This window comes from Dipodomys ordii, unplaced genomic scaffold, assembly GCF_000151885.1.
Source record: "Dipodomys ordii isolate 6190 unplaced genomic scaffold, Dord_2.0 Scaffold102, whole genome shotgun sequence".
Classification (NCBI taxonomy): domain Eukaryota; kingdom Metazoa; phylum Chordata; class Mammalia; order Rodentia; family Heteromyidae; genus Dipodomys; species Dipodomys ordii.
Genome location: NW_012267318.1, coordinates 4,333,185 through 4,356,708, shown reverse-complemented (window position 1 = coordinate 4,356,708; position 23,524 = coordinate 4,333,185). Strand labels below are relative to the sequence as shown.

Sequence of the window (23,524 nt, the reverse complement as noted above, 5' to 3'; positions counted from 1 at the left end):
CCTCAGGGGTTCCACAATACAACCCCATGTCTTTTCCATTCATGACTGTGAATCAATACTAATAAGTCAGTCCCCAAAAGAAATGGTGCATTTAATATTAGGGAGGGCTGAGTAGGAAAGAGTCTTTGAGCCTTGAATGGCAAAGACAACTCAAAAACCATTCATTAGGACCATTGGTACGTTCTCTATAGCCATGTGGGAACCTTTTCCGCCATCTTCCCAGCTGTTCTGATTTAGCAAAGCCAAGCTCTCCAGACATCTTCATTAATTCTCATTCATTTGCCTTAATTCAATAATGAGAACACAAAGCAAAGACAAGTCCCTGAGCTTCAGAAGCTTAAAGAATTAGAGAAAATGAACACACAAAGAAAGACAATACAGCATTGTGTGACAGGCCTCTGAAAAAGAGATTCGAAGAAAGCCAGGCACCAGTAGCCCATGCCTGTAATCCTAGCTACTCAGGTTGCTGAGATTTGAGAATTGCAATTTGAAGCTGGCCCTGGAAAAACAAACAAAACAAAAACAAAACAAAACCCAACCAACTCTGTAAGACTCTTATCCTCAGTTAACTACCAAAAAGCCAGAAGTGGCTCAAGTGGTAGAGCATAAGCATTGGGCACAAAAGCAAAAACTCAGATCCTGAGTTCAAGCCTTAGGACAGGCACATACATAAAAAGAGATTAAAATAAGGCTACAAAAGCACATGAGCGAGCTACTAAACCAAAGATGAAGCTCAAAGGAGGCTTCTTGAGCAGACTAGATTTAAATGGTAGATAGAGTGGCTAAAAGAAGGAAGGGAGAGGTGCTGCTAGGGGAGGAAGCAATGTGTGTATAGGGCAAGAGACCACAGGGGGTGTGACAAGTCTTTAAGACATAGAGCAATGGAGTGAGCATGAGGCAGTAGGGAGAAGGTTGTAGAGAGATGAGGGTAAGGACAGGATGATGCACATCATAGGGTTGAAGTCTTCCAGCTTTTATCTGGAATGTAACAGGAGTCTCTGGTGGGTTTTAGCCAAAGAGTGCCATCACCTTATGTCCAGAAACTCATTGTGGCTGTAGTATGGACAGGAGACTAGAAGGGTCCAACCAGAGAAGAGAGTTGGAATAGAGGTCATCCAAGGTCAGATACTGGTATCCTTCACTAAGGCAGGACTTGGAAAGGAAAGAAGCAGATGGAGTTATGACATTTAGGAGAGCGTATTAACAAGCCCTACATATTTACCTGCACATGGGGAAATGGGAATGTGTTTGTGTTGAATAGATAACTTTGATTGGAAACTTAAAGACATCTTTTTTTTTTTTTGTCAGTCGTGGGAACTGAACTCTGGGCCTGGGCGCTGTCCCTCAGCTCTTCAGCTCAAGGTTAGCGCTCTACCACTTGAGCCACAGCACCACTTCCAGATTTTTCTGCTCATGTAGTGCCGAGGAATCGAACCCAGGGCCTCATGCATGCAAGGCAAGCACTCTACCACTAAGCCACCTTCCCAGCCCCTCAAAGACATCTTTTAAGAATGCTGACATTACACACCAGTAATCCTAGGTCCTCAAGAGGCTGAGATCTGAGGATTGTAGTTCGAAGCCAACCCATGTAGGAAAGTCGGTGAGATTTTTATCTCCAGTTAACCACCAAAAAGTTAGAAGTAAAGCTGTGGCTCAAGCATTAACTTTGAGCAAAAGAAACTCAGGGACAGTCCCCAGACCCTGAGTTCAAACCCCTAGACTGGCACACACACACACACAAAGCAATAATAAAAGAGAATACAAACATTTCAAATGCTTTCCCATGACCCTTGTGTGAATCTACAGGAATAGAGGGGTTTTGATATCTTATTATCTAGTTTCAAAATGAGTATCTTCCATATATTGTCTGTTATTTCCTGAGCTGGTTCTACGTAAAAGGACTTCAGTGATCTTACTGAAAAATTGAGGAAAGGGAAAAACACACAAAAGAATCAGTAACAAGTGAATTCAAAGCATACAATAGTAGATGAAATGGGATGGTGGCATATCTCTTCAGATGAAATGTTAAGAAAAGGTGTCACAGGAGAGGTGATATTGACGCTGGGGTCTATAACAACAAAGCCAAGCTACAAGAACTGGGGAGGGAACATTTCAGGCAAAGGGGACAGGATACACTGGCCAAAGATGGGAAAGAAATGGGCATCTTACAGGAACTAAAATAAGGCCCAGGATAGGAATGTGGCTTAGTGGTAGAATGCTTGTCTAGCATGCATGAAGGCCTGGGTTCCATTCCTCAGTACCACATAAACAGAAAACGCTAGAAGTGGCACTGTGGCTCAAGTGGTAGAGTACTAGCTTTGAGATATTACTAATGCCCAGGTGCTGAGTTCAAGCCCCAGGGCTGGAGAAGAAATAAATAAAATAAATAAGTTAATTAAATTAAATTAAAAATAAATAAAAATAAAATAAGGCCCGTACATATGCCTGGAACTCTATGTGTGAGGTAGATGGGAACAGGTAGACTTTGAAGGGAACAGGGTGAAGAACTAAGGAAGGATGAGCCCAACAGGAGCTAAAACTTGGATTTTATTTGAAATGCAACAGAAAGCCAGTGAGAGGAAGAAATAGTATAACCAGATCTAGGCACTTTAAAGATTCATCTAGCTTCCATATAGTAAGGGAGTTGGAAGGGCTGATGGGTAATGTAGGAAGATGGTCGCCACGGAAAGGAGAAGGTAACAAACTGGGAGTGTCATGGAACTTCTACTTGTTAGAAGTAGAATTAGGACACATTTGGAGAAGGTGGGTGAAGAATACAAACACGAGCCAGGCGCCCGGTGGCTCACACCTGTAATCCTAGCTACTCAGGAGGCTGAGGATAGCGGTTCAAATCCAGCCCTGGAAGAAACGTATGTAAGACTCTTCTCTTCCAGAAAACTGGAAGTGGTGCTGTGGCTCAAGTGGTAGAGTACTCACCTTGAGCTGAAGAGCTCAGGGACAACACCCAGGCCCAGAGTTCAAGCCCCATGATTGACAAAAAAGAAAAAATAAAAGAAAGAAAAGAAACAGAAAAAAAGAATACAAAAGTAAAAGTCTAGGATAGTGGATTTTTAAAGGAATTAATAACTGTAATAGAGACCCTAAGCACTTGTTCCTTAGCTTTATTGCTCAAGGCCAGCACTCTACCACTTGAGTTACAGCATCACTTCTGGTTGGGTCTTATTTTATTTTGTTGGTGACAAATTGAAGATAAGAGTCTCACACACTTTCCTGCCCAGGCTGGCTTTGAACTGTGATCCTCAGATGTCAGCCTCCTGAGGAGCTAGGATTACAAGTGTGAGCTTTGGGTGCCCAGCTTGTAATAGAGATGAAATGGGGAAATGACCAGAGAAGCATGGGGACACAGAAGCACAGGGAGAAGAGTGCTCCATGAAATGGCTGCTAGCTCAGCCAGCAACTCCAACTGCTGCTCAGAGGCCAGGAAAGATGTGGATGGCTGGAAGGTCCCTGGGGACTCCACAAATGACTTGCTGGGGGCAGAACTGAGACGGCAAGGGTTGAAAAGTCAAAGGTTAAAAGTTTTTCACATGGAATCCAGTGGGATGTCTCCATGCTTCATCAGACCAATCACAGATTAGAAACATTGCCACCTTTCTAGAAAACGGAAACCAAATAAGATGTAGCAGCTGAATGAGAAAAGAAGAGGAAGCTAAAACCTAGGTGTCTCAAGACAGGAAAACTAAAGTAGACTGACTCCTACTACAGAACTTCAGCCAGCCAGGGTCACCTTTGACAAGGGAGCAATAACTACATAGGGTATGGTGAGGATTGAATATGCTAATTTATGAAAGGCACAGGGCTTAATGCTAGCAATTTATGAAGCTTGATACCAGTGATTCACACTTGTAATCCTCGCTACTCAGGAGGCTGAGATCTGAGGATCCAAGTTCAAAGTCAGCCTGGGCAGGAAAGTTTGTAAGACTCTTACTTCCAATTAACCACCACAAAGCTGGGAATGGAGTTGTGGCTCAAATGGTAGAGTGCCAGCCTTGAGTGAAAAAGCTAAGGGACAGTTACCCAGGCCTTGAGTTCAAGCCCCAGTACCAGCACCAAAGAACAAAAAACAAACCAAACAGACTGGAACCACAAGCACCCTGCCCAGAGGGGCAAGAAGCACTTATCTATGCTTGGTTGTTTTAGTGGATGAAAATGTCTTGTGTTGGTCTAGATTGTGAAGTCCTTGAGAGAAGAGACCCAATAGTGTTGATGATGAGTATTGTGGCAGTGCCTAGCATGTTACCTGGAAAAGAAGAAAAGTAGGCTTACCTTTAAAAACATCCACAAAGTCTCTCTTAGTTTGGGAAAGAAACTGATTGGATATTGCCCTCTTCACATTCTCCATGGATATTGGGATTGTCCTAGGCGGGGGGCAAGGTGTTGTTTTTGTTCTCAGACGTCCTTTAGGGAGGGTCCACTTAATAAAGTCCTAGCAAAGAAAGCACAGTGTTTAAGAGAATCGGCACAGGTCTACCAAATGCAACCAAGAATATAAGGACTCATGCGTCCACTTTGAGTGTATGTGGTTGTGTGTGTGTGTGTGTGTGTGTGTGTGTACTGGGGCTTGAATTCAGGGCTTGAGTGCTGTCCCTTAGCTTTTCACTCAATGCTAGCACTGTGAAGCCACACCTCTGCTTCTGGCTTTTGACTAGTTAGTAATAAGAGCCTCATGGAATTTCCTGATTGAGCTAGTTTTGACCTGGGATCCTCAGATCTCAGCCTTCTGAGTAGCCAGGATTACAGGTATGAGCCACTGTAATGGGGCCACGTCACATTCTTTGAAATCTTTTAAGCTCAGCCACAACATGGCCATCGCACATAGTCAGGAAGTCTGTTAACAAGAGGCAAGGGATTACCTGTATCACAGGTAGCAGTATGCATCTTTGTGACATTTCATATAGATAATAAAATAATGTCATTGCAAATGCCCAAGAGTTGTGTTTCCAACCAGAATTCTGCCAAAGCTAAGGAGTTCTGGTCATGCATGCCCAGAAGCAGTAACAGTGGCTGCTTTCTCCAAGGGAACTCCTGAGAGAGACACAGCCTGGAGTATCCCTAGGGCAGGGATGGGTGGGTCCCATCTCCTCTTCGCCACCACTTAGTGAGATTCTGATGATTCATCATGAAACCTCCATCCACTCTTCCCATCTTCCCTCTGTAATGACCAGGTTTCCTTCCTATCTCTATAAGAAAATTGAAGTCACCAGCAGAGAAGTTCTTCTGTCCATCCTCCTCTACTCTGTGAGGAGGGAAGAGCCAGAAGTGCTCCCCAGCAAAGACAAGCCACATCTGGAGCGCTAGATCATGTCCACTTCAGTCTGTTTCAGCATATCACTCGACAGTCCTCACTTTTCTCTTGCAACTTCTATTTCTTCTTTTCTCCTGGGTGGTTGCCATCAGTATAACACCTCAGGTTTTCCTTCTCCTGTCTCACAAAGAAATCCCTCTCTTCACCCTACTTCTTCCTCTAGTTCTCCCATCCCACCCCCTTGACAGCATGAGGGCTTGAACTCAGAGCCCTGCACTCTTCACTTGGCTTTTGCACTCAAGACTGGCGCCCTACCCCTTGAGCCACACTTTCACTTCTGGCTTTTTGCTGGTTAATTAATCCAAGCTAAGAGGCTCATGGATTTTTATGTCTGGGCTGGCTTTGAACCAGGATACTCAGATCTATTTTCTCTTGAACTCCAGGTTCTATCTCAATTCTCTCCTTTCTCTTATAATTTGAATACTGAAGAAATGAACTGTGAACACAATGCATCAATTGAAGAAGCTGTTTGCTGTTTGCATACCTCTTATGCTATTAAACAATCCTGAATTCCGAGACTCAGGGTAGAGCCTTTAAACTATACTATACGGGTGTTTGGCAAGACCATAGGAGGTAAGTAGTATATTATTCCTCTCTGTGTAATGGTAGCAGCTATTGTGGTTCAATGGCTAGATTCATAACATTTTAGTCTAGCACAACAATACTTACTGGCCGAGAGTATGAAGTACAGACCACCACACTAGTTCTCATTGGCTGAGAGCACAAACTTCAGTCTCTCACACTAGCTTTCATTGGCTGATGGCACATGGGCATTTAAAACATTAGATCTCATTGGCTAGGAGCACACAGGTGCTTAACATGCTAGTGCTCAATGAGTAAGAACATTTAATAGCACTTACAGGGAAATTATATGTGTATGTGTATAATTTTGTATCAACTCCTTTACATTGATGTTAAAATTTTAAAGAAAGCATTTAAGAGTTATGGTGAATAGATTCTGTGAGGAAGAAAGTAAAATAGAGTATGTGTGTGTTCTGTTGAATCCCAAGTCTTCACCTCCAAATCGTTTTTCTCAAGACGAACTTCAGATGTCTATCTTCACTTGCTTCCTGGAATTACCTTACGTGGAGTTCACATTTCCTTCTATCCCCTTCCCTGCCAAACCTGGTTCTCCCCCATGATCCAGTTCAGTAAGCTGTCAGCATGAGCCACACAAGCCAGAAATCTGAGTATCAAGCTTTTCTCTTCCTTCTTTATCTTTCACATTCTTATGAGCAACAAATCTTACCTATTCTCCCACCTTGCCACCCATTCAATGTATCCAGGTGGTGCACCCCGGTGGCAGCCACATTAGTGAAACCATATACCACAAGTGAACCCTGCCTTTTATGATGAGACAAGGGCAGACAGCACCAGGCCTCAAGTTCAACACAGAGTGAAGATCAGTTACTTCTGTCCTCCAAGGAAGGAAATTGGAGATGACTCTTTTTAAGCTGAGCCTTGAATAGATAGAGGAGCCTTCCATTTGTGGACAGGAGAACATCATTCTGGAGAAAAACAACCATGATAAAAGACAAGGAGGTTTATGTGTGCACAAAACCTGATATCAAACACAAGTCCTTGTGCATGCCTATTCAAAGCAGCACCAGTCAACCAATAGTCTACAAGTAGAATCAACCAGATGTCCATCAATGGATTTATGGATAAACACACTGTGATATATACATGTGGTATTCAATTATTCAGGAATAATGATTGTGAGGATATAAGTGGGCCCCCCAAAAGTATGTGAAGTGAAAGGAATCAGGCACAAAAGATTACCTGAAAAGTATCCAGAATAAAAAAATCCACAGGGATAGAAAGCTAATTAATGGCTACCAATGCAAAGGGACTGGGGAGTGTGAAGGGTTTTGTGGGTCTGGGACTTCCTTCCCAGATGATGACAATGTCCCACAACAAGACAGAGATAGTGACTGACAGCTGCATAAATTAAGTGTCAGTGAACTATTGCCATTAAAATGACTCATCCCATATGACTTTCTGAAATCCTACAATTCCTAGGGGCTAGAGGAAATATAATTGGAATTAACTGTGAGAGGGTAGGCAAGACATAGTCTAGAAAGGCTATGTATTTAAATCCTTACAGACAGAAGAAGGCTCTCTATAACACATCCAGACTCATTCCTATGAGTGCAATACAGTGCTAAGTTCAGCAGGTAAGGAGCTACTAGCTTACCTTATCAGGTTGAGATTGATCTGTCTTTGTTAACACACTGTCATTAGAAGGGGATTTCCAAACGTACTCATCTTTGTACAGTGTCTGATTCAGAGGATCACTAAGTGAGTACGTGAATCCTAATCTTCGGTTACCTTTATGACTACAAAAAAAAAGTAGAATTTAGACTAAGAGGAAGGTTAAGGCCAAATCTCACAAATGGTTCATGTCACATCAGTTTCTGTATTATGAATTTTGTGTGTGTGTATGCCTGAACTCAGAACCTAGGCACTGTCCCTGAGCATTTTCACTCAAGGCTAGTTCTGTACCACTTAAGTTATGGCCTTATTTCTGGCCTTTTGGTCATTAATTGGAGATAAGAGTCTCATAGACTTACCTGCCCTGGTTGGCTTTGAACCTCAATCTTCAGATCTTAGCCTCCAGAGTAGCTAGGATTACAGGTGTGAGCCACCAGTACCCAGCCCCTATTATCTATTTTTAAAGATTGACTAAATTAAGACTTGGTACCAGATCAAATTGAACTTTCAGATTTCTTTGGTAAGAAACAATTGCTTAATTTGGGATGATTCCTTATAAATCCCAGAAAATATATAAGGAGATGAATTTTGTAAAGAGCAAGATGCTGTCTTGTACGGAGTACTTCTGTGTAACCCAATAGTTAGTTGGAAAAAAAGTCTCTCTATGTACATGAATCCCAGTGGATGAAAGGAAGAAACATAGAAATCAAGATACTTCTTTTAGGTTTGCAAGTCCTCATGAAATGATACCTCTAGGAAATGACCACCAGGATCAGAGCTCAAAAAGAGACTGGGTACCAGATACTTGATGCTTCTGGATGGATGAACAAAATACTACCTACTAAATATTTTTGCCAAGAATTGGAACTGGAATCAGATGAGTTCTCTAGATTATTGAATTACAGGAAATGCATGAAAGGATGAGTATTTTAAACAGCATCCTAGGAATTAAATTAGAAAAACCCAGACCAATGGTTCTATTTTGTCAGCAAAAAAAATTATCGGAAAAAAATTAGGAGAATGTGTAGATTAAATGAAAGAAGAGGCGTAAGAAGAAAATATCATGTGTGGGTCCTGTTTGCGTTCAATTTCAAACCACTTTTTTTTGTCAGTTGTGGGGTTTGAATTCTGGGCCTGGGCACTGTCCCTTAGCTCTTCAGCTCAAGACTAGTGCTCTACCACTTGAGCCACAGTGCCACTTCTGGTTTTCTGGTGGTTTATTGGAGATAAAAGTTTCACGGACTTTCCTGCCCAGGCTGGCTTTGAACCACAATCTTCAGATCTCAGCCTCCTGAGTAGCTAGGATTGCAGGGGAGTGCCACCAGTGCCTGGCTCAAACCACTTTTTAAAAAATCGTGAGACAGCTGGGTGCCAGTGGTTCATGGCTACAATTTTAGCTACTCAGGAGGAGTATGTTGTTCAAAGCCAGCCCAGGAAAGAAGGTTTAAGAGACTCATCTCCAATTGACCAGCTAAAAAGCCAGAAGTGGAGATGTGTCTCAAATAATAAAGAGCTAGTCTTGAGCAAAAGGCTCAGGAACAGCACCCAGGCCTTGAGTTCAAGCCTCTGGACTAGCACACACACACACACACACACACACACACACACACACACACACACACACACCACCCAAATTATGAGACATTGGGCAAATATGATTGCTGACTTCAATATTGAAGAATTTAAATTTTTATTATCTTTAAGTAGTTGTATAAAGGAGGTACCATATAACAAAGCAGTTTATGAATACAGTGTATCTTGATCAATGTCACCCCTTCAACATTCTCATCTCTTTCAACCCACTCCTTCCTTTACTTTTCTTAACTGTGTGAGACTCTAAATTTATAAAGTAAAATGGGCTAGGAATGTAGCCCAAGTGGTATAGCACTTCCCTAATAAGTGCAAGACCTTAGGTTTGAACCCAGTGTTGGCAACACAAACAAGAAGAGTAAAGGAAGGAAATGGAGAAGAGAAGAAGGGAAAGAAGAGGTCCAGTAGGAAGGATAGGTGGAGGGACAAGCTGAAGTTTACCTGTGTGTTATTTATAGATGAGTGGTAGCTGGAGACTCATGGTACATCTTTTGTGCATGTTTAAAGTAGTTTAGATTGCTGGGCACCAGTGGTTCATAACTGTCATCTTAGCTACTCAGGAGGCTAAGGTCTGAGATTCAAAGTTGAAGGCAGCCTGGATAAGAAACTCTGTGACACCCTTGTCTCCAATTAACCACCAAAAAGCAGAAGTAGAGCTATGGTTCAACCTGTGGCTCACTTAGCCTTGAGCAAAAATCCTAAGGTGCAGGGCCCAGTACCTGAGTTCAAACCACACTAATAGGATAGAAAAATTCATATTGACTTCAGGTAATATGCAAGAGAAACAAACATCTGGGAAGTTAGACTCATCTGAATGGAACTGTTTTATTTATTTATCTATCTACACATTCCTGGATCATATCTTATCTGAGATCAAATTTGCATATTTATGCTGGTCTTTTAAATTTTTTAATAACAATTTTTCAAATTATCTTTAAGTAGTTGTACAGAAGGATTCCAATTCACCATATCAAATTTATGAGTACAATGCATCTTGATCAATGTCACTCCTTCCACCATTCTCCCCCATCTCTCCCAAGCCCCACCCATCCTCTCGGGCTACCTGGTTCCATTTTCATACATGTCCATTGTCCTCACCTCTCACATCTACTCTCATCCCCTTGACCTCCTCACCACCCTGATAACATGTAGTTCCAGCTTCCTGGTATTCATTGTGTTGAACTGAAAATTACCTGTTCAAAGGAGTTGCAATATTGCAATTCTCCCATGAGCATACTAGACATTTGTCAATGTGTGTCCATAGGCATATCACCCTGTTTATAAACAAGGTTTATAAAAATGTTTTATTCATCTATGTTCATGATTTAGATCCTTCCTTTGTCAACTTTCCTTACCCAGTTACAGGGTATATATACAGCAACAGGAGAGAAAGGATCCCAAATGGGAAACCTGGTAACAAGAATCCCCAGGGCCCCTGCCTGCCACTCCCACTCCCTACACTGCGCAGACTTCGCGTCTTAGCATTGGTGTCCAGAGTGGAGGATCGTTCTCTCCCCAGGCAGTCTTCTTCTTTTAAATAAGTTTCTTATTGTGACAATACCTTACAGAGGGGTTACAATTACATGAGCAAGGTAATGAGTACATTTCTTATCAAGCACTGTTGCCTCCTCCTTTGTTTTTCCCCTACCATCCCTGCCCTCCCATCTCCATGACTACGCCAACCCCCTCCCTGCCAATGTTGTAAAGTTCATTTTTCGACAAAGCATCTTGTTGCAACGGGTCCACCTGCATCCCTATTTAAATAATGTTTTTTTTCCCTTCCCCTCCACAAATTATACCAATATCAAATACAGTGAAAACTGGGGTTATACTGTGGGGAAGGGACATACAAAGCAACAAAACAATCACCTTATAAATACGTTAGAAACAATAGCAAGAAAGAAAAACCATTTGAGTCTTTATCTTGGAGTTCATTTTGTCTAACATCAACTTATCTGACCTTTTCTGCTTGTCTCAGACATATACTAGTTATTGCAAATAAGGGAAACCATGGGACCTGTGTTTCTTTGGGCCTGGCTTACTTCACTTAATATAATTTTTTCCAAGCCTTTCCATTTCCTAACAAATGGGGCAATGCCATTCTTTCTGATGGAGGCATAGAATTCCATTGTGTATATATACCACATTTTCTTGATCCATCCATCTATGAGGGGCATCTGGGTTGGTTCCCTATCTTAGCGATGGTAAAAATGCTGCAATAAACATAGTTGTGCTGGTAGCTTTATTATGGTATTGTTTGTAATCATTTGGGTAAATGCCCAAAAGTGGGATTGCTGGGTCATAGGGGAGCTCTATGTGGAGTCTTTTGAGGAACCTCCATACTGCTTTCCAAAGTGGTTGAACAAGATTACACTCCCACCAACAATGCAGTAGGGTTCCCTCTGGCCACATCCCCTCTAGCATTTGTTGTTATTAGAGTTCTTGATTATAGCCATTCTAACTGAGTGAGGTGGTATCTCAGTGTTGTTTTGATTTGCATTTCTTTTATGGCTAGAGAGGTTGAGCATTTTTTCATATGTCTACTGGCCATCCTTCTTTCCTCTTCAGAGAAGTTTCTCTTTAAGTCTTTAGCTCACTTATTTATTGGGCTGTTGTTTCTTTGAGGATTTGTTGTTGGGGGATTTAATTTTTTGAGTTCCAGGTATATTTTCGGTATGAGACCCTTATCCATTGTATGGCAAGTGAAGATCTTCTCCCAGTCTGTGGCCTTTTATTGATCTTGCTAGCTAAGTCCTTTGCCATGCAGAAGCTCTGCAATTTCATGCAATCCCATTAGTCCAACCTTTCTTTGATTTGTTGTGTTTTTGGGTCTCTATTAAGAAAACTTTGGCCCGTGCCAAGGAGTCCAAGGGTTTCTCCTATTCCGTCCTGTAATGTTTTCAGAGTGTCTGCTTTGACTCTGAGGTCTCTGATCCATTTGGAGTTGATTCTGGTGTGGGGTGATATATAAGGATTTAGCTTTAGTTTTCTACAAGTGATTAACCAATTTTGCCAGCACCATTTACTGAAGAGGCTATCTTTCTTCCACTCTATTTTTTCTTGGGGGGGGTCCATTCATGGGGCCCAAGCTCTGGGCCTGGGTGCTGTCCCTCAGCTCTTTAGCTCAAGGCTAGCACTCTACCACTTGAGCCACAGCGCCACTTCCGGCTTTTTTCTTTTTGCTTATGTAGTGCTGAGGAATCGAACCTAGGGCCTCATGCATTGAAGGCAAGCGCTCTACCACTGAGCCACCTTCCCAGCCCTTCCACTCTATTTTTTTAGCTCCCTTATTGAAAATTAAGTGGCTATAGGTCTGTGGGTTCATTTCTGGGTTTGCAATTCTATTTCATTGGTCCTGAGGTCTGTTCTTGTGCCAGTACCAACCTGTTTGTAGTATGGCTTGGTAGTAAAGTTTGAAATTTGGTATTGATATTCCTCCAGCACTGTTCTTTCTGTTAAGGATCATTTTTGCTATTCGGGGTCTTTTATTGTTCTATATGAATTTTTGGATTGCCTCTTCTATTTCCTTGAAGAATGCGGTTGGAATATTGATAGGTATCTTATTGAATTTGTAGATAGCCTTGGGAAGTATTGCCATTTTCACAATGTTGAACCTTCCAATCCAGGAGTATGGGAAGTTTTTCTACTTTCTAAGTTCTGCTTTGATTTCCTTTTTCAGGTTTTTAAAGTTTTCATCATAGAGGTCCTGCACTTCTTTGGTTAAGTTAATTCCTAGGTATTTTATTTTTCATGGGGCTATTACGAATGGAGTTGCTTTCCTGATTTCAACTGCGCTCTTCTCATTGTTGGCATACAGAACAGCCATTGATTTGGAGGGGTTAATTTTATACCCTGCTACTTTGCCAAAGTTTGGAATCAGCTTGAGTAATTTGGAAGTGGAGTCCATGGGATTCTTTTTTTGGGGGGGGGTCCGGTTGTGGGGCCTGAACTCTGGGCGAGGGCGCTGTCCCTCAGCTCTTCAGCTCAAGGCTAGCGCTCTACCACTTTAGCCACAGCGCCACTTCCAGCTTTTTTCTTTTTGCTTATGTGGTGCTGAGGAATCGAACCCAGGGCCTCAGGCATGCAAGTCAAGCGCTCTACCACTGAGCCTACTTCCCAGCCCTCCATGGGATTCTTTAAATACAAGATCATGTCATCTGCAAAGAGGGAGAGTTTTACTTCATCTTTCCCTATTTGGATCCCTTTTATGTTTGCATCTTGCTGTAGCTAGCCATTTTAATACTAAATTGAAGAGAAGTGGAGAGAGTTAACATCCTTGTCTTGTTCCTGAATTTGGAGGAAATGGCTTTAATTTTTCACCATTAAGTATAATGCTGGCTGTAGGTTTGTCATATACAGCCTTTATTGTATTGGGGAATGTTCCATGGATTCCTAGTTTTTCCAGAGCCTTCATCAAAAAGGGGTGTTGGATCTTGTCAAATGCTTTTTCTGCATCTATTGAGATAACCATGTGGTTCTTATCCTTGCTCTTGTTGATGTGATGAATTATATTAATTAATTTGCATATATTGAACCAGCTTTGCATCCCTGAAATGAATCCTGTTTGATTGTGGTGTATGATTTTTTTGGATGAATTGTTGAAGTCGATTGGCCAAAATTTAGTTGAGAAGTTTTGCATCAAGGTTCATCAAAGGCAGTTTTAACCAATGTGGGCTGCTGTGGATTTCAGCGTGTCCTAAAGCAGCAGAGCTGAGTGACATCTAGTGAGTGACATCTGGAGTCCTGGGTCCTAGAGATTACTGTCGGCCTGTCAGCAGGGAGAAGCCTCTAAAAGAGCGGCAGACAACTAGCACTTAAAATGGCTCTTTTCTTCATATAAAGTAAAGCATATTTTTTTCCTTTTTCTTTTTCAAGCTTTTCAAAAAATCCTTAGGAAATGTCATTAGCTAGAGAGAAAAATGAGTGTAAGCAGAGGAGGCTTACAAGCGGTTGGTAATGACTGTTTTAAATTTAGCTAGACTTCACTGGGGTTCCACATTTTTCTCAAAATTACGCGATTAAACCAACTGGTAGATAAGAATCATGACGGTTGTTTTTAGATTTTTTTTTTTCACCATTCGATAAGGTACTTTAATATTTTTCCTAAATCCAATCACATTTTGAAATATTTACTTCAATAGGATTGATAGAATCAATCATAATTTCTTTAACTATTTAACAGTAAAACATTTAACAATGTATAGGCATCAATGCCTCACACTTGTAATCCTAGCTACTCTGAGATCTGAGGATCATGGTTTAAAGCCAGCTAGAGCAGGAAAGTCCATGAGACTCTTATCTCCAATTAACCAGCAAAAAGCTGGAAGTGGGGTTGTAGATCAAATAATAGAGTGCTAGACTTGAGCACAAAAGCTCAGGGACAATTTCCAGGCCTCAGAACCAGCACTTTAAACAAAAGCTGTTTATCAAAAAGTTTATATCTGGGCTGGGAAGGTGGCTCAGTGGTAGAGCGCTTGCCTTGCATGCCTGAGGCCCTGGGTTCGATTCCTCAGAACCACATAAGCAAAAAGAAAAAAAGCGGGAAGTGGCACTGTGGCTTAAGTGGTAGAGGACTAGCCTTGAGCTGAAGAGCTGAAGGACAGCGCTCATGCCCAGAGTTCAGGCCCCACGACTGGACCCCCCCCAAAAAAAAAAAGTTTATATCAGAAAGCATTGATTGTAATCAATGGTTCTATTTTCTTTTTCTTTTTGCTAGTCCTGGGGCTTGAACTCAGGGCTTACTTAGCCACTGTCTCTGAGCCCTTTTGGGCTCAGAGCTAGCACTCTACCACTTGAGCTACTACACCACTTCTGGCTTTTTCTGAGTACTTTATTGGAGATAAGAGTCTCATGGACTTTCCTGCCCAGGCTGGCTTTGAACCACAATCCTCAGACTTCAGCCACCTGAGTAGCCAGAATTACAGGCATGAGCCACCAGCACCTGGCTAATAGTTCTATTTCCTGAGTCCTTTCTGAGTATATAATATTAAATAAATTGTGTTTAGGCAGAAGAGTAGCTGGTAGAATCCAATAGTCATTTGTTAAGGTGTGCCTTTTGGGTAGATGTCTCAGAAATTATAATAAGATGACATGTTATCTCATTTTGTTTTCAATAAACTTGCAGGAGTACTCTACCAAGTGATCAGAGAGAATCAGCCATTGGAAATCATCTGACTATGGCATATAGCTTCAGTGTACTGAATGGCATGGCCACCCTTAGCCCTTCTCATTCACGTCCACTTATGTATGTGAACATGTTTGTTTGTATTTTTCTGGTATGGAGTTCGAACTCAAGGCCCTAAAGTTGCTCAACTTGCTTAGCTGATGCTTTACCACTTGACCACTCTTCCAGCCCAGCTTTATGCTGGTTATTTTTGGAGATAGAGTTTCATAGACTTTTCTGCCAGGACTAGCTTTGGACTGAGATCCTCGGGATCTCAGCCTACTGAATAGCCAGGATTACAGGGTTAAGTTACCAGCTCCCAGCTTGAACAAGCTTTCCTTTTTTTTTGCTTATGTGGTGCTGGGGAATCGAACCCAGGGCCTCATACATGCAAGGCAAGCGCTCCACCACTGAGCCACCTTCCCAGCCCCTGAACAAGCTTTCCTAACACTAACATCTCTACATTGAAGAAAGGAAAATGAGCAGAAAAATACTTAATGCTCCCATGTACTCCCATCCCCAAAATAACAGCACTCAAAACTAAATGCTCCATTAATTTCATAAAATATAGTTCCAAAATTGCCTTTTATATTTAGTAATTATTAACATTGTCAAGACATTTATTGCTTTAAGCAGTTGTGTACCAAAAATAATTGTGATAACTCACAATAATTGTGATAACCCACTGAACATGTTTAAAAATTAATTTCAATTAATCCAGTCAAAGAGTTGCAAAGAAGTATTATACGGGGGTCAACAAGCTACTTTCAGATATAAGCTGTATCACAGCAGAGAAAATTGATGGGGAAATTGAGTAGAAAGATTTCTAAGGGGAAGGAAAGCACTAGGAATGCAGAGACACAAGTTCAAGTCCACCCTGAGTTACATGGTAAGACCCTGTCTCAAAAGCCGAGTTACTCAGGAGGCTGAAATCTGAAGGATCAAAGTTTGAGGCCAGCTGGGGCACAAAAAGTCTCCATGTCCAAAATAACTATTAAAAAAAAACTGGGCTGGAGTTGTGGCCAGCTGAAAATGCAAGCCAAGCAAATATAAAACTCTCTGAGTTCAAAACCAGATACTGGTTAAGAGAAGAAGAAAATGGTGACCAAGAAAAAGAAGAGAGAAGACAACAACAACAACGTTGGTCTGAAAATGTATCTTAAGATTCTGGTTCCATTCCCAGAAAAAAAAAGAAGCTGGAGGATGTTTAAAGGCCTCCTGAAAAGTATTAATTTGCTAATTTAATTTGCTAATTAATTTACAAGTTTATTTTAGCCGGCTGCTGGTGGCTCATGCCTATAATCCTAGCTACTCAGAAGGCTGATATCTGAGGATCAGAGTTCAAAGCCAGCCTGGGCAGGAAAGCCCGTGAAGACTCTTATCTCCCATAAACGACCCCCCCCCCACAAACTACCCCCCCCAAAAAAAGCTGAAAGTGGGACTATGGCTCAAGTGATAGAGTGCCAACTTTGAGCAAAAAAAAAAAAAAAAACAGCTCAGGGACAGTGCCTAGGCCCTGAGTTCAAGCCCCAGGACTGACACAAACAAAAATTTATCTTAAAATGTCCATTGTTTAGGCTAGGCTGGGAGTTTTATCTCTTGAATTTAAATTTATGCTGAAAACTTTAAATATATATACATGTGAAGGCCACTGACTTAAGACTACCCAACTATCTCTTTGGCTTTGGCTCTCACCCCAAACGCTTCTTGCTCAGACAAGTGCTTCTGTCTGTGCACCTGCTGTGTTCACTGCAGTTAGATGATGCCTCTCCCAGTTAAGGAAGAGAATGTGGCTCCCTGTGCTAGCCAGAAACCCTAAATGCAGGCACCCTGAAGGATTCTACTTTTGAAAGTCTACCAACATATCATTCTGGAGAAAGTGAATGTGAATTACTGCATCCCTTCCTTATGCCAATCACTCTGCTAGTGGGCATACACTGGGGCTTAAACTCAGAGCCTGGGCACTTTCCTTTAGCTTTTATATGCAAAGCTAGTGCTCGACCACTTGAGCCACACTTCTACTTCTAGCTTTTTGGTCATTAATTGGAGATAAAGAGTCTCACAGACTTTCCTGCCTAGGCTGGCTTTGAACTTTAATCCTCAGATCTCAGCCTCCTGGGTAACTAGGATTACAGATGTGAAAGCTTCTGCTGGTGTTTTGAATTGTGTCTCCTGATTTCTCATCCCAGACAGGGGTCATCATTGTCATTTCTTTAAGAATAGAATAGATCCACTCATGGCTTCCAACTTGTTTTGGAGAAGCAGAAATCGCAGGGGTTAGCATGGGCTTCTCACTAGCTTGAAGGAGAAAAAAACACCCTGGTGTGGAAACGTTTCATAGAGCAAACACAGGCCATGAAGCCTCTCAGGCTGGTTCCATACCTGCCAGGGTCATAAGGAGAGACAGGCCACTCACTGCCAAGCTGAGCTCATACAAGCCACTGGGGCTAGGCATGTCCAACACCTTCAGCTCAGGTCTGCCTACAGGGGGCGCTGCAAGCCAACCTTGCAATAGCAGAGGAGTGAGGGAAGGGCGGGAGGGGAGGTTGGGGGGTGGAGAGGAGGTTGCTTCCTCCAGCTTCCAGGATGGGATGAGTGTTGGTGACAGTGGTAAATAAGTATGTCAATTGCAGGCAAATAGAGGTAACTGGAGATCACCCTGTGGTGCCAGAGAAGCCAGGCCCAGGCTGGAAAGGCCAAATAATGAATGTTCTCATGCATTGGGGGAGTACAGACCTAGAAAGGTAATGATGATAGCAATGGAAATCAGACAAGGTAAAGGGAGGATTATCCAGGAGGAGTAGGTGGGAGGGGCGGGGGAGAAAGGAGAGGATTCTGAGGGGTAATGAAGATCCGTGTTACACACACACACACACACACACACACACACACACTGAATATAGCACAATGAAACTCATCCAACCCCGTCTGAAATGATGGGGGTGAGGGGAGGGAGTGGGAATATGAAGGGGATGAATTGGTTCAAGGGCGCTGTTGCATGTATATCACAATGAACCCCCTCATGTTACAAATGAATGCTAACCCCGAAATGTCCTTTTAGAGTATTCATTCACCCGTCCACGCGTGGATTCATTCCATAGTCATTGGCTGGTTGCCATAGAACAGGGAATGGATGGTATCCTGGGTGTCTGGTGAACCCCAAATGCAGAGTTACACTAGAAATACTGATTTCCTGGGTTTCCTACGGTGGTCTGGCTGTCCTTGGGGATAAGGAACTGTTACCATATTTGGACCAGTAGTCCTCCTCTCCCCCCCACACACAATCTGAATGCATTTTTGTATGTTTTCATCCATTTCTGATGGTTTGGGATTCTGAATAATAAAAGACAAGTGAGCAAAGTAAAGTTTTTGAGTCAGTCCATAGGGTTCACACAAGAACGTACCGAATCGAAGCAGTCATGGCTCCTCTTTTGGGTGTGAATGCCAACTTCATCGTGGTGGCATAGGAATCCCATTCTTGATCAGTTACTAAAAGGGCAAAAAGATAAAAAGTCATTTGAAATGTGGCAAAGCAGGCTATTTTGATCCAAGGCCATCTAACATTAAAGTAATATGGTTGGGCATGTTAGTTCATACCTGGCATCCCAACTACTGGGGAAGTGGTCAGGAAGATTGTAGTAGAAGATGAACCTAAGCAAAAAAGTTAGCAAGACCTCACCTCAACCAGCAAGCTGGGCTTGATGGTACCTATCTACAATCCAAGTTCTGCAGGAGGCTCAGGTAACAAGATCAAACCTATTTGCTCCAAGTAATAATGGTGTCTTAAGGGAAAACCCTATGTCTTATATGGAGCAGGGCTGACCTGAACTTGGTATAATGGCTTCTTCTGTTACTGAAAGCTATGAGAACGCTAAGGAAGAGAGGAGATTAGAGAAGTAGAGGCTGAAGTCTGGCTCTCAAGGCCAAAAGAGGAAGAGTCAGTAAAGGCTGAGAAGAACAGTCAGCCAGGTGGAAGGGGAGAGCCTAGAGTTTATAAATAAAGAACAATCCCCGCCCCCCCAGGGAACAAGAGATCCCCTCATAGGGCTGACTGTGTGGCAGACTATAGCAGCTGCCTGGACCTCCTGTTACTGACAAAGTGCCATCCACTTTCCCAGGAACACAGTGGCGCCCACTAGCCATGCCCACCTGTCTACTGTGATAGGATCTCCTGCTGTCTAGCTCCTATCTCCCTGACCAGAGTATCCACTCTGTATATATCACCTTCCCGTTAGTCACATAGCGACTGTCCCACATTATCACCAGGATTGTTTATAGCATGTGTAGAGTGTGGAGGGGTGTGTGTCTTGGAACCATCCCCTGTGAATAGTGAGGGTTACCGATATACGTTTGAAATTTGAAATCATTCTATTCTGTGCATTTTAGTAATAAAATTCAGCCATTTTCTCGTTTTGTAATGGTTACCTGTTACATTTTAAATACCATGAGAATTGGATATCTCTAACTTTATTTATGTGTTTATTTATTTTATTGTGAGAATACGTACAGAGGAGTTACAATTACATGGGCAAGATAACGAGTACATTTCTTATCATGCATTGTTGCCTCCTCTTTGTTTCCCCTTCCCATCCCTTCCCATACTCCCCCCCCAACCGATTTCCCCCCACCCCCCACCAAAGTTGTAAAGTTCGTTTTTTTGACATAACGACTTGTACGTCTCATTGTTGCAATGGGTCCACCTGTATCCCTAGTTAAACGATTTGTTTCTTTCCCTTCCCCTCCACAAATTATACCAACATCAAATACAGTGAAAGCATGGGTTATATCGTGGGGGGGGGACATACAAAGCAACAAAACAATCACCTTATAAATATGTTAGAAACAATTGCATAAAAGGAAAAAAACATTTGAATACTTATCTTAGGGTTCATTCCCCTAACATCAACTTATCTGACCTTTTCTGCTTGACTCAGACATATACTAGTTATTGCAAATAAGGGAAACCATGGGACCTATGTTTATTTTGGGCCTGGCTTACTTCACTTAATATAATTTTTTTCCAAGCCTTTCCATTTCCTAACAAATGGGGCAATGTCATTCTTTCTGATGGAGGCATAGAATTCCATCGTGTATATATACCACAATAAACACAGCTAGCCAGGCTGGCTCACACACTTGTAATCTTAGGTCCCCAGAAGGCTGAGATCTGAGGATCACAGTTCAAAGACAGCCCAGTCGGGAAAGTTCATGGAGACTCTTATCTCCAATGAATCACTCAAAAGCTGGAAGTGGAGGTATGGCTTAAGTGGTAGAATGCTAATCTTGAGCAAAAAAAGCTCAGACAGCACTCAGGCCCCAAGTTTAAGCCCCAAGACTAGCATAAATTAAAATATTAAACACAGCTGCCTAGGATCTATTGTCTCGACCCACTCATTTATCCTATTAAAATTGCTGTGTCTGTTTTGTAGTATCTCAATATTTTTTTTGGCCAGTCCTGGGCTTGAGCTCAGGGCCTGAGCATTGTCCCCGAGTTTCTTTTTGCTCAAAGGTAGCACTCTACCACTTGAACCATAGTGCCACTTCCAGCTTTTTCTGTTTATGTGGGTCGAACCCAGGGCTTCATGCATGCTAGGTGAGCACTCTACCACTAAGCCATATTCCCATACTGTGTGTCTCAATATTCTTAAAAGATGTATGCTTAGCATAGAGAGTTCTCACTAAACATTAACCATTTATGTCACCTGTATATCATTATTTTTTAATTTGGTGATCATAGGATTTGATCTTAGAACTTAGTTACCAGGATTTGAATTCAGGGCATCAATCTATTGCTTAGCTTTATTGCTTATAGCTGGTACTCTACCACTTCAGCCATACCTCCAGCCCTGCTCTTTTCCTGGATATTTTAGAGCCAGAGTCTCTCTGACCTTTCTACTCTGACTGGCTCTGAACCATAATCATCCAGATCTCAACTACCTGAGTAGTCACTAGTGCCTGGTTCCCCAGCACCTTTTATTGTACTGGTTATGGTCTTGCTTTTCACCTGGGCATTGGCCTAGACTATGATCCTCCTATTTTATGGTTCCTGCAGTAACTGGGATGACCTAGTTGCTTCTATTGAGATGGGCTCTTGTGAACTTTTTTGCCTGTGCTAGCTTGAAACTGTGATCCTCTCAATCTCAGCCTCTTACCTGTTTAGGTGAGACAGGTATATACCATGAGGCCCAACTATGGGTTAAAGATGAGCCTCTCAAGACTTTTGCCCAAGCTGGCCTGGAACAGGGCCCCAGCAGCATCTGCCTGTCAGTCACCTGGCCAATATGATCTTCCTTTGGGTGCCTATGGAGTCTTTCCTCTGCTGATCACAGGTGGATACTGGCACATGGCAGCCACAGATTGCACAATGCCTGTTCCAGGAGTGTGCAGGGACAGAACTGCCTGGCTACCTCTAGGACCTAAGGTCAAGTGTTTTTCCTCTTTCTGTGTCATCTAAGCACAAATCTATGGCTTCCTTTTGTTCTCAAATGATTATCTTCTAGACATCAGAGACCGTTCATTATTGCCAACAGAAAGGCCATGGAAGGGGATGTCTGCTGAGACAACACAGCGATCATGCCACTAGTGTCCCAGTTACCGTGGCTGTCCCTGTACAGCCGCACAAAGCTGAGCTGGGAAACTCGAAGTCTCTGGCAGCAGCAGCAGAGGGCATCACCTACAGAAGGAATCTCAGAACTGCCCAGGCAAAGACTGTCTAAATCCCGCAGCTCACAGTCTCTGCTGCTGCAGCCAGGAGGGGGTCCGATCTCTGCTGCAAAAAGGGAGAAGCTCCTTCTGCCTTCTGCTGCATCCTGGTCCCCATGGGTCCCCCCAATTTCTTTGCTGCTTAGCAGACCCAATGGGAATAGGACTCCAGCCCAGCCAGCTCTGGTCTAGCTTCTCCGTGTCTGTCCCTTTCGTTCCCTTTGATCTGTTGGAAAGGCCCTGCCAAGAACACCCTCAGTCTCTCTGACTTCCCATCCCCGAGAGGCAGGGCCCTTAAAGAAGGGAGCCCCGGTGGCTGCCCAGTACCCTTCCCCAGGAAAGCCCCCATCAGACAGGCAGGGACCGCAGTCTTACTTGGCTGGAGCTTGCGAGCGCCCTCAGAGAGGCTCTTGGCCATGGGCTCAGGCTGAGTCATCCTGCCCCAAAGTCCGGTGAGAGATGTGCTTTGTGACGCGTCGCCATGGAGACCGGGAGGGGGGGTGGATTCCCTCCTGCCCAGGCTCCGCCCACCCCACCCTGACTTGGGTGGCTGAAGCCAAGGGATGGTTATCCTTGCGGGCAGTTCTTGCAATGAGCTTCCCTCACCTTTGCCTTGTGAACTGGGGAAAGAGGAACAAAAAGTGCAAGAAAATGAGCAAAGAAAGTATAGTGGGAGACTTTCAACTGCTAATTTTCACCTGCTCCAGAACTTTCAGCTTAAGCAAATGTGGGCACATAGTCATGGATCCAAGCAAGAGGAAGTTAAAGAAAAAAATACCACATGTGATGTGGCTGAGGGAGAATGAAGTGTTTCTGTGATGGTTCGTGTAGTCCAAACAGGTCATCCTGTGCCTTGGTCAGCTGTGGGGTACTGCAAGGAAATGCCTAAAGCGGGCTATATAGGAAGTGGAGAAAGGCGTGGTTTGACTTCCGGTGCTAGAGGAAATTTATAGCCACTCCCGGATCTCATGACCTCATGGCTGGGAAGGTCATGGTGGAAGTGGGCACCAGAAACAGTGATCACATCTGGAGACAAGATGCAAAGAAAAAAGAGGAAGAGACCCAGGTCCTGCAGAGCACCCACTATGGCCCACTGGGTCCCTGAAAATCAACAGCACCTCCCAAGGGCAGCACCACCCCATGGCCTTTTGGGAGACACTGCCCAGATTGAAACCATAACATCTCAAGTTAAGAAATCAGAGAGGGTGCCAGGCACTGGTTGCTCACACCTAGCTGCCTCAGGTACCTGAAATCAGGAAGATGGAGGTTTGAAACCAGCATAGACAAAAAAAAAAAAAAATCCACAAACCAATTAATCTAGCCAAAAGATGACATGAATACATGGTTAGTACACACACACACACACACACACACACACACACACACACACACACACAAATATGATTCATTTCGCCAGGCCACTTTCCTGTCACCTACTATTGTACTTTAAAATTGCCAGCCACAGCCATGGACTCAAATACATCTTCCACCCCTGTATGGCAGTTACTACCAGAGGGGGACAGTCTTTG

The 23,524-nt window shown here is 43.0% G+C and overlaps 1 protein-coding gene across 1 annotated transcript in view; it reads right to left on the bottom strand.

Annotated features, from left to right (window-relative positions):
* Tex26 (testis expressed 26) overlaps positions 1 to 22,431 on the bottom strand; it is a 37,118-nt gene extending 14,687 nt beyond the window's left edge. The window contains exons 1-5 of the mRNA XM_013027265.1: positions 22,371 to 22,431; positions 21,889 to 22,062; positions 18,698 to 18,782; positions 7,524 to 7,665; positions 4,288 to 4,447 (exon numbers count right to left, since the gene is read on the bottom strand). Coding sequence (XP_012882719.1) covers positions 4,288 to 4,447; positions 7,524 to 7,665; positions 18,698 to 18,782; positions 21,889 to 22,062; positions 22,371 to 22,431 — 622 coding nt within the window. The remainder of the gene's footprint in view (positions 1 to 4,287; positions 4,448 to 7,523; positions 7,666 to 18,697; positions 18,783 to 21,888; positions 22,063 to 22,370) is intronic.
* Between the last annotated feature and the right edge of the window lie 1,093 nt (positions 22,432 to 23,524).